We start from the raw sequence: 11991 nt of genomic DNA, 5'->3' as shown, positions 1-11991 counted from the left end.
ACTCATCCTGCTTATTTAGTATCATATTATAATGCTTTTGACACGTCTCCATACCTTGCTTCCGTATTTATTTTTTCCTGTTCTAGTTATCTAGAACCAGAACCATCAAGCGGTTAGTTGTACGTTTTAAAGATTTGGGTCAGGCTTTAACCTCAAAATGGTATCAAGTTTTGATATTTCCATTCTAAAGTTTTGAATACAACGGCTTGATAGAGGTGTAATGGTAGTTAACATCATTTTTCAAATTTAAATAAACCTTATCTTTTTTTCTTTCATTTTTAATTTATGAATTTAAATTACTCTTATGAAATAATTTCAGTGTTCTCGATTGAAGATTCAAACTCAAGTTTTAATCATTAGAATGTTCATTTGAACTTTTAAAGTACATTTCTTTGTCGAGTTTAATTACTAAAAATCTATATACACTTAATAAGATTAAAGTTGAAATTCATCGCATTATCTTTTAATTACTACATTTAATACAAAAGTAATATTATAAATGGTATTTTAAAATTTGATTTTTTTTATTTAATATATAATTTTGACCAAATTGAAGCGAAGGTAAGGCATCTATAAATGCAAAAGAGGAGAAGAAGAAACCTGACATCATGGGATTCTAATGATTGATGGGACAGATTAAGACATAGTTGGAAGAGTGTGTTGGTTGCCTATGCTAAATTCCAATTGATTGATGACTCAATTCTTCTTTCATCATTCTAATCTAATTAATATGTCTCTTATACCCCCCCAAAAAAAAAAAAGCATATATATTTTTTTTTTCAATGGAAGATTTCCCTCTTTAATGTTCCTTGACAAGGTCTTTTCATTATTAGTTCAACTAATATGCTTTCTTAACAGAAAAGCAACTATGGAAAGACGAGAGAAAATTAATAATACTATTATCACCTCAAACGTTGTAAAAATAAACAATTATTTTAATTTTACATCAAAAAATAAAATATATTGAAAATTTTATAAATGTAAACGTTGTACATTTATTAAGTTAAGCAAATATTTTAGAGAGAAAGGAATGATTTTGTGACATTATATGATCTTTCTATTTTTTTGACATATTTAAGAATTATATATCGTGATGACTAGATTAAAATTTTATATATAGTTTCTAACAAGTTGAAGAGAGTATAAATTTGCAAAAAGAAAAAAAAATAATAAACCATTTTAGATTATGAATTTCTTTACTTTTTTTTTAAAATTTATACATAAATTTCTCCTTCAAAAAATAAAAACCATATTCTAAACATTTTTTCTTTTCTTCCTCCTGGATTAATTTTCTCTATATAAATACACCCATCTAGCTGAAAGTGTGGAGCATAATATGTTGTTTGGAATTAATAGAACAGATAATAATGGAAATAAAAGACAAATAAATAAATAGTCATTGTCCTTTGACCATGTCAAAGCAAAGTCAAGTACCAATCAATCAATTTATATTTAAAACATTTTGTTCATATGAAATGAGGCTTTGAGGTATGTCCCACATTAATTTGTCACATTCTTTAAATCTTTTTATCCCAATTTTATTTTCCATATTTAGGAAATAATATTTGAGCTCCTTTCTTATTTAATAGTAGGATTTTACACAAAGATAAATGGATGAATTGTAAGTGAGAAGCTGAAAAGAGTATGGTCAAAATGTAATAACAAAATTTCGTATGGGCAATGTGGATGACTTTGATGCAGAATCATCTTAGACTTGCAAAGTTTGTCTCTTTCCTGTCAGGCTGTCATTCTTTGCAAGGGCATGGACCATGGAATTGACCCACTCTCGGCCTGGAGCCTGGAGGGGTAGGAGTTATGGGCAACAAGGTCAAGATGGAAAGCTCCAACAACCAAAAATTTAATGTTTTTGTGCCTCCAAAAAGGGCTGTGACAGCTTAGGCCTTTCTTGCTCTATACTATAAAGAAATGAGAACTCCCCACCCTTGCCAGCAAATCAAAGTGGGCTTTGCTTTCTTAGTAAGAGTCCAAGTCAATGGGTTATATTCAATTGAGTGTAGACCGAGTAAGATGGGTGGATATTCAACTTCCTGAGAAACTTAAACATGTCCTTTTTTCCTATATTATATTCCCATTGCTCGTCCCACGCACCCTTCCCTTGGCCAACATATTTGGTGATTACTTGATAGATTTGGAGCATAATTGGGCTTGAAATAGGCATTGGAAGTGAGGGCCTGTTCTCAGTTCTGGACTAGTGGCAAACCTCTAAATGTTTGCCACATTCCCATGGTGGAGAAATCTGGACACCTTTGGTTCGAATAAACTGGCTCATCTTTAATATAACTGATGCTTCATTCAGTTTTTGGCTAGTTCTTAACACATACTATAACTTATGAACAATTGTTGTCTCTGAAACTTGTATACAGAAACCCTTCAAAGCATTGTCACTACTGCATGATGAACAGGGAGAACTATGTAGTTGCAAAACTGACTGATGATGGTATGTATGCAAGGGAGAACTGTATGATAAGCTACTTTTACTTCTCAAGCAGAAATTGTAGTTCTCTCTGCTGAACCTTTTGTTGGAATTTGCTCCTTGAAACCCAACATCTTATTTATTGCGCCAATATATGCCTTGACACTGGAAACAACAATGTCCATTCCTGCACCAGTTCCACTGGCACCAAAGGAGAAATGATTTTATGCACTGAATTTTGGAGGTGGAAATAGAAAAATGTCAATGAAAACAAGGCTAAGAAAATTGACCTACCTAAATGTTCGATGAGTGATTTCGCCAGTCAAAGCATGAGTAGACATGTGACTTTTCTCTGCACGAATTAGAACACGGGTGGTGGCTATGGCATCAATGCCTTCTGTAACAGCAATCAGGGAGTACTCGAGAAGTGTAACTGCTTCCTGCAAAATTACGGAAATTATATCGAAGTATTGCTCCACAATCTCAGCAAAAGTATGTTCAGAAAAGTATTCTAACATGAGAGAAGAGGGTGGGAAGATAGAGTGCATGGGGAAAAACTAGAATAAAAGAAAGGGAAATTATGAACTAATTGAAACTGTCATCAATATCATCACTCTTAACAGCAGACAGTCACACTCCATCATGGACAAAAAGACAACCCTCGGAAAATATTCATCGAAGAATGCTCACATAATTTTCTTGATGCAATGTGGGAAGAGAAACAAGGTAGAAAGTGAAGAAAAGGGAGACGAATGAAAGATATTCACTTATGGAAAAACTAAATTTGAATTCCCTTTCTCAAAAAGCTAACTGATTTTTTTTTTTTTTTTGGATAAGTAAAATTTTCATTTATCCAAAGAAGCAGTAATATACCTGCCACAAAAAGAACTTAAGGTTACAACCCATAAAGCCCTAGTCATGAGCCACAATTCAATTAAGAAATGCTGGATGAAAAGAAACAAGGTTCTCAAAGCAGGCAACAAGAGTTTATTTCTGTGGCACGAGAAATGGCAAATTAAGCTTATGTTAAAAAACATATCTATCGACTAACTAACCAAATAAAAACTAGCCATTTGCTCTGGTACTAAATTTAGGCAGCATGGGAAGAGAAGTTAGGGAGAGAAAACAGGAGAAAGAGAGAGAAATCTGAGGCAAAAGAGGAAAAAACAGAAAAACTAGGGAGAAAAGTAAAGAAGAGAAAGAATTTCACTTAATAGGTGAAAGCAGAAAAGACCAAATTGAAGTTTCATATTCTAACTGCAAATTATGAACTAAAGCATTTATAGTTACAGCCAATGAAACACTATAAATAAAGATTAAATTCAAAAAATAACCTTAATTATCATACACAAAATCCTAATTAACCCTAACAGTAAATCTTGGATCATATCTTATCAACACCCAACAGAAAATCCTAGAACAAAGCAAAACGAATAATTTCCTACATCAAACCTTTGTAATGAGATCAACAGCTTTATAAGCTGAATCTACTGGCCCAGTTCCAACTGAGCAAGCAACATGCTCTTCCCCATCAGCACTAATGAGTTTAACCGTTGCAGTGGAAAGACCAAGAGTTCCACAAGTAACCTGCATGTCCAATTGAATAAAACTTGTAACTTAAAACCTAATTCAAACCAGATAATAACAACATAGTATAAAACATAGTTACCAGGATCGCTGCTACCCCCTAGAAATGCAATCCACTTCATATATCCCAGATCGTAGTTCTTTTGCATCCTGGATCGCTTTAAAAAAGCGACCTGGATCACCATTGATGGGTGTAATAGAAAGAAAGGGAGGTCGTAATAAGTCAGCAAAGAAAGAGGTACAAACAAGAAACAGCGAAGACAGAATGAGAAAAGGAGATGACTGGTTGGGAAAAAAAATTAAATAGAAAAAGAAAGAATAAGGAAACTCCAAAGTTGGGGGTAGACAGGGTGCGACGGCATGAGTTAACTTTTAATTATACAAAAGCATGGTTTTGGATTTTGATTAATTTGTTATTAAGGTTTTACCAAAATCACTTCAAGTGGTTTTTGGTCCACTTCAATGCAGTATTTCATTCCCAATATTTCCTTTATTCACTGGGAATTAGATAAATGGCTGGCACATCATTTGCAAAATAAAGAGGAAACAAATTACTATTCAAATTTACCATTATTATTTCTTATCTTTAAAAGAAGAAATTTACATGCGCCAAAAGTAACCACTTTAAAAGTAATGTATTTCTTTCTAATAATGAAAATTATGGATTATTGAAATACATCTTTTAAGGCAATATCAACTTATATGTTCATATTGAAATACACTCATGTAATAAAAAAAAAAAACATTTACATCTTTTAAGGCAATACAACCCTGACAATGCTTTGTAGCATACTGCGACCCAAAATAACGAACCAATGAAGCTCAACCCCACCGTACCAAAAAAAATCTAAAGTCACACACCCCTTATTATGACTTGAGACATACCACGATCCTGTTAACTTATGGTACAAAGTTAATTCCTAGTTACCTGCAGATCATGAAGCTTCCAAACAACATCTGGTTGAAAAACTTCGTCCGAAACCAATGCTATTAGATCAGCATCAGTGACTCTCTGGAACACCAGTAAATAAACAAAGAATAGACCACATCATCTTCATAAACAAACAATAGAAACTACGCATTCATACCAGAGCTTTAGACACATGTTACTTTTCCCTTAAGAATCAAGAAAGTACAAAACAACTACCAAGTCAACTAAAATAAACTAAATTTCCACATCCAAAAACTTAAAACATCAGGGAAGCCAGGCAACTTTAGAAACTAACTGACACAAGCATTCATAACCATAAAAATTAATTACTTTCCACCTTTTTCTTATAATCATTATACAATCTTGAAAATATATTTTCAATTACTTGGAACACAAAACTCACCTAAATTCCTGATAAAAGGTTTCCTAAGCCATCATTGACAACCAGAACCATTAAAACTGGTGGCTAACCAGAAAATCTTGCAACATATCAGCCACCAGCAACCATCCACCTTCCAGGCCCATGTCCTATAAAAATTCGTTTTCTAAGCCCACAGGCCCAGTAACCAACACAATGTCTTTAAGCCTTAATTACAAGGTCAACTGTGTCATGACTCCATGATGGATTAAGAAAGATAGGTATTTTTCGTGTTAAAGGTACATCCAGCATCCAACTGGAGCTTATGACTCCACCCACTAATATAAAAATTACATTTACCAGCAAAACATTACTTATTTCCTGTCTCTGTCTTGTATCTCTTTTCTCTTTTTTTTTTTTTTTCTGTTCTTATTTTCCACATAAATAAAAGGAAGTTTAGTTGCCAGAACTAGAAAACCATGTTTTCAAAATGACAGAGAAACAGAGATGGAGAACTCGGGAAACTGTTGAAAAATGTTATCCATGATAATAATGCTGGTTGACTGAGGCTAAATTATGCAACATTATCCTCTAGACAATCTCTCCTTATATTTCATTTTCTAAATTATTACTGCAAATATAACTTGTGCAGTTGGAAATATTAGAAATATTTGATTGTACAATGATATGAGGGGAAAAGAAATAAGAAATAGTGTAGAATTTTGTTCACCTTCTTTTGTTCGGCTACTGCTTTGAAGCGCCAGAATATGTTCCCAAGCTGCTCCTGATCAAGCTCATACCCAAGCTGAGGAAAACAGGAAGAACTAGGTGTTTAAATACAGCAAAGTGAGGTAATTTGATCAATTTTATGCATGCCTAATAGCAGCATACCTCTTTCAATCGGTCACTCAAAGCATGACGTCCACTTTACCAGAGAATAGGAAAAGAAAAAAAAAGATCAGTCAAACATTTTTAACAACTGAATCTGTAAAAATGAAAAATGAATAGGAAGATACTGACAACATAATTGTGATATGCATCATGACAAAACTGCATAGATTTAAGTAGTAGTAAAATAACAGAAGATGGTATCAATCTCAGAAAAGAAGTTGCTAATTCACTCATTAATGCTTTCCCCATTTTTTCTATGGTGATGTTGGTGGTAGGGTGGGGGATGGGAGGGAATTCCAGGCCTGCTTGACACATTTAAGCTTCATCTTGCAATTTGCCTCCGCCCAACCCCCACAGGCTAGAATGCAAGACTCTATTCTGTTAAAATAAAATGCATGAACATACATATTTGGAAACCTTGCTCTGACTCTTTATGTTACTATAGTACCCAAGTTGAACACAAACTGAAACCTCCAAATGGATTAGAGGTATGAAGGTATGAGCCTTCAATTATACAGAAAACCTTCAGAATAATTGAATGGTACTTGACATGTACTTGTGTCCAACATTCATATCCAATTCCAAGCAATATAGCACCATGGAAGTTGATTCATGAAAATGGTGAAAGCTAAAAGTTGGTGCATCAGGGAAAAAAAAGGTAGCAAAGCCTATGTATACACAAAGAAACTTGTCAGAAAATCTAACAACTTGAATGAACCTTTATGCTTCACATTTTGATAACTAGCCAAGCCACTCTAGAATATTACGTAAAATTAACGTATTTATCAAATGTATTGATAATATGTACCCTGTTTTACTTGGTCAAGAAATTTTTGGTGCCTAGCAATTCAGGTGATCCTTAACACTTTTTTTAATTATCCCAGAAAATATATATTAACACTATTTTTGCCCTTAGACTACCTTGATATCAGCAGATAAACACTTTCCTTCATAAGAGAAAAGGAAAAAAGCCAAGGAAAAACCTATTAAAAGATCGACCCATACCATTGGATCAATTCCACTATTGTCTAATAAAGCTCACAGTCAAAAGTAGCAAAATACTCATCAAAATTGGATATAAGATGTATTCATGAACCTAAAGACAATATTTTTTGTAATGGTGACCAAACATATTGCTTCTTATGTTAAAACCTCAACAATTTGTGTCAAATTCAGGGTGACATTGCATCCAACATTGAAAAGCGACAGAAAAACCATTCATTGCTCTTGCTATCACTAAACATATTTCACCAGGCACATGCCTTTAAACTCTATTTCAAAACATAGCTAAAAGAAAAAAATTATCAGAAAAATGGAGGAAAATTTTTGAAAAATGAAATACATACCTAAGTTTTCCAAGGACAATACCAGCTTCATTGGACCGTTCAAGCCCGATATCCTCAGGAGATATAATTTCATATGTACCTTTGTGCTTTAGCATTCCATCCTACAGAACAGAAAGCATTTTGGAATATATATCTTATTGTTTTTATTATTTTTCATGAAGTGCAGATATATATATATATATATATATATATATATATATATATATCTATATCTATATATCTATATCTATATATCTATATCTATATTAACCAAAACAAAGAAAAATGAAGCCTTCTCTAATCTTTCAGAGGATATCGCCCTTAAACAAACAGATAGGGAAAAAAGATTCTTGTAACCGGGTACAACTAGTTTTGGATTAAGGCTTAGGAGAGTTCAGTTAAATTGGCTCTTAACGATACCATCACTAATTGTCAACAATTTCACTCACCAAGCCTGATTTGTACAAGAAAGCGTAGCTAACATAGTAAAAATTATTATTAATAATTAATATTTACAATTCACTTAAGAGGCGAAAGAAATACAGAAAAAGGAGAACAAAAGACACAGAAGAACACCCATGCAAGAAAATCAGAGGTTATAGTTTACGTATTCAACTAAACTCCAAAAGAATAAAAGGAAGCTTTATTTCTTCTTAAGAATAAAAAGTTAGCAAGGAGAAATTATTACATTCCTACAATGAAAGCCGGTATTAGAAATTGCCATGTTAGCTTAAATGGTACCGCAACGTAATAATGATAACCTTGACTAAAATAATAAAATTGCGGCCCCATTTATACTGGCATAACATTTTTTTAAAGGCATCTTGCATCCTGAATTAATAGTCTATAGTTGGCATGGTAGAAAAGGCCTATGTAATAGTTTCTCTTTGTCATAATTGTTTCACTCATCAAAATAATAGTAACATGAGAGCGAATAGTGGAGTGCATTCAACAATATTGCCTAAATATGCATACATGGATACACATACATCTAATCATCATTGGAGAAAAAGAGAAACAACAATGGAAGTTGACAGGTCAAACAAACACTGGGCTAAATAATAACCTGCCTAGTCAGGACTTTCAACATGATTAAAAATTATTATACATGCATGACTTTATATTATTATCTACATTGGCAAATTAAATCATAACCACTTTGGTTGAACGAGGGTTTAGATATACAGAGTCAACCTCCAAGCTGTAAGGATGGTTCTTAAAGAGATCTCCCATTTAATTCCCCAAATTTATCTGACTTAATCCTAAAAATCTACCCAACAAAAGAAAGAATCAACACTCAAACATGCTCCTCAGGAGACATTGTTTCCCTAGCAAGAGTTTGCTTGCTAACCCCTCAAACATTTTTTAAAAAAAAAGACAGAACAAATTCCACCTTTAAATTTCAAATAAGGTCTAACCTTCTCGTAAACTATTAATAAAAAGCGAAAGATGATATTTTAGCTTTCAATAAGATAACTCAACCCCTCTACAAGCACAAATGTTCCACCAAAGAGAAGCATTTGTCCTAACTAGTTTACTGCAAGTACTGAAGAAATTCTTAAGATAAACCGACAAAGCTGCATCCATCAGCAGCAAAAATAAACTGAAAATGCAAAAGGAGAAAATGTGGCACATGTTAGTGCAGTCTATCATTTTTGAAATACATTGATAAATACACTTCCACCATCACCAAAGGTGATCAGCCATAGAACAAACAAACTTCATAAAAGGAGATTGGAAGGTCACAGAGATGACATATAAGCAATCAAACACTAGGAAAACCAACCTGGTGGATGCCACTTTCATGAGCAAAAGCATTGGCTCCAACAATGGCCTTATGTGGCTGCACATGTAATCCCGTGTACTCTTCCACCTAAGTAAACCTTTTTAAGTCAATAATAACTTCCAAAGCTAATTTAGTCTAGAGCAAGAAGCAATTGGATTGAAATTGAAGTTCACAAAAGAATACCATCTTGCTTGCCATCACAATGTGTCGGGTATTTATTCCTGTATAAAGACCTCCTAACACATGCTCACCACGACATTTTAACGCCATCACAACCTACACAAATGAAAGTAAAGTTCAACAGAATAATATATATATGATATTACAAGGACCGTTGAGAGAAAGAAGATCAACAATTACAACCGAATTAACAATTCTTATGTAGACTCTAAAATATAGCAACTGACAGCTTCAAGTGATTTACTTACAGAATTTAAATGTTTAATATAGGCAGCCTACAAAACTGGAATAAGAAAATCTGATTGATGCATAAACACCCTCATTGTCAAGATCCCGAACTGGTTGGGTTCTTTGCCAATTTATCGAACAACAGATACAACTTCTGTCATTTGTTACTCGATAATGAGAGCCTTCAAATGCCCTTTCTCCCTCCTCCATCTTTGGCATTAACTATGAAACTTAAAAAAGGGCCATAAAAGAGAGACAGACAATCATAGTACATTGAAGGCACACAAGACAGCACCTATCTCATATAGTGAAGCACACGAAATTCCATAAGTCCCCTTTAAATAAATTTCAGGGTAACTTGTTGCCATCTAAAGCAGATTGGTTGAAGCAGAGGGGGTCTTAGGTAGTACGAACTCATGCCTGATGAATTATTTAACTAAAATGTCCAAGAATACCACATGGTGCAAGAGAAAATGGGGTATTTCCATCTACTACTGCATAAATCAAATTCCAAATACACAATCATTCTAGTATTGCAAAAAGCAAAAGCTCACCTCCTCCAATGAAGCATTTCCAGCTCTTTCTCCGATGCCGTTGATGGTTACCTCCACTTGCCTTGCACCTGCGCAAGCTCCCTGAATTCATAACAGCTAAGATGTAAATGCAATCCAAGTACATATCAGTGTGCATCAATTAACAAAGTAACGCAGTGGCCTACCGCTAAAGTGTTGGCAGTAGAAAGCCCAAGATCATTTTGGCAGTGTGTTGAAATAATAACATTCTCAATTCCAGGGGTATTGGCTTTTATATCAGCAATTAATTGCCCAAACTCGCTGGGCAAATTTATGCCAACAGTATCAGGTATGTTGAGAGTTGTCGCTCCAGCCTTGATCACTTCACCCAATATCTCATACAGGAACTCCCTGTCAGATCTGTTGGGATCCAAAGAAATAAGACCATAATGTCCACAAGAGAAGAAATTGTAATACCCTTTTACATTTACTCATCTTATTTCAAAAGCAGCATACAGCAGATGCATACACTGCTGCGACTGCAAACTAGCCGTTATCTGAATCCCAGGGAATGTCAGGCCACCTCATACTAAAACAAGCATGCAACTGTTGTAGCAATATTTGATCAACCACATATCTTTGGCCAAAATGGTTAGGCTTCAATTAATGCAATCAAGAAAAGCGGATTAAATCATAGTCTATCCATATTTAAACTTCAATTCCTTATTTCTAACCAAATAAAGCATCCATTTCTTCCAGATTAACATTTTATTGCAGCCTAAATATCCTCATAATTGCAATATTTCTGTTGTTTCTTTTCTTCATATGAAAACAAATACTAATTGAATATGATCTTATTCTTGAACAATCCATTTTAAAAGCATAAGAAGAGAAAAGGGAGATAAAAATTCAAACCTGCCAGCGTCTTCAGGGCTAAACTCAACATCATTGCAACCCAAACTCCGAGCAAACCGAACCATACTCCTAGCAATATCCACGACCTCTGCTTTACTCTTCCTCAACTTGTACTCCATATGAATCCCACTGGTCGCTATAAAAGTATGAATCCTAGGCCTTTTCGCGTACTTAACCGCCTCCCAAGCCGCCTTAATATCCTTCTCATTACACCTAGAAAGCCCACAAATAACAGGCACGTATCCATCCTCATCCACTGCATTTCCAACCTCTTTAGCAATAGTCTTGACCGCTTCAAAATCGTCTTTCGATGCAGCCGGAAACCCAGCTTCGATTATATCTACGCCGAGCTTTGCCAGTTGACGGGCAATGTCGAGTTTTTCCTTGGAAGTCATGGTGGCACCGGGGGATTGTTCGCCGTCGCGGAGGGTGGTGTCGAAGACGCGGACGTAGTTGGGGTCGGGAATATGGTTGGGGATATAAGGGGGGCGGCGGGAGGGGGAGGGAGGGTTAGGGGTGAGAGAGGAAGAAATGAGGAAGGTTTTAGAGCATGATTTGGAAGGAAATGAAGGGAAAGAGGGTAGCTTGGAAGAAGGGAAGTGAAGGGAAGCAGGGGAAAGGAAAAGGGAGGATTTGAGGGAGGGGGAAGAGAAAGGAGAGAATTTGGAGGAAGTTAAGATAGAAGAAGCCATGGAGGAAGAGGAAAGAAAGAAAGTGTAAAACCCTCAAACCCTAGTGAGAAAGGAGGAAGCGAAAGTGAAGACCGACCGAAAGACTTTGGGTCGAGGTTTATGCGTTTGGTTTTTGAGGAGTAGGGGGAGTGGAGTCGAGGTCAGCACAGCGT

General features: G+C 34.9%; 1 protein-coding gene across 3 annotated transcripts; it reads right to left on the bottom strand.

Moving 5' to 3' along the window:
• Positions 1-2291: 2291 nt before the first annotated feature.
• Positions 2292-11991, bottom strand: LOC18602534 (2-isopropylmalate synthase 2, chloroplastic-like). Of its 3 annotated transcripts, XM_007033980.3 has the most exons (12): positions 11148-11983; positions 10439-10652; positions 10275-10355; positions 9496-9588; positions 9313-9399; positions 7548-7648; positions 6202-6235; positions 6041-6115; positions 4950-5033; positions 3887-4021; positions 2729-2874; positions 2292-2635 (listed from the first exon to the last, which is right to left on the bottom strand). In XM_007033980.3, exons 1-12 carry the CDS (start codon positions 11837-11839, stop codon positions 2503-2505), a joined length of 1875 nt encoding a protein of 624 aa, XP_007034042.2. In that variant the 5' UTR covers positions 11840-11983; the 3' UTR covers positions 2292-2502. The 3 variants fall into 3 exon arrangements, with proteins under 3 accessions (XP_007034042.2, XP_088661415.1, XP_017975277.1); XM_088805289.1 differs by lacking the exon at positions 4950-5033 and having other exon boundaries at positions 11148-11985; XM_018119788.2 differs by lacking the exons at positions 2292-2635; positions 2729-2874 and adding an exon at positions 4104-4194 and having other exon boundaries at positions 3888-4021; positions 11148-11991.

Source organism: Theobroma cacao, chromosome 4, assembly GCF_053813885.1.
Source record: "Theobroma cacao isolate CCN51 chromosome 4, ASM5381388v1, whole genome shotgun sequence".
Lineage (NCBI taxonomy): Eukaryota > Viridiplantae > Streptophyta > Magnoliopsida > Malvales > Malvaceae > Theobroma > Theobroma cacao.
The sequence above is the reverse complement of the archived record's forward strand: the minus strand, read 5'-3'. Positions and strand labels throughout refer to the sequence as shown.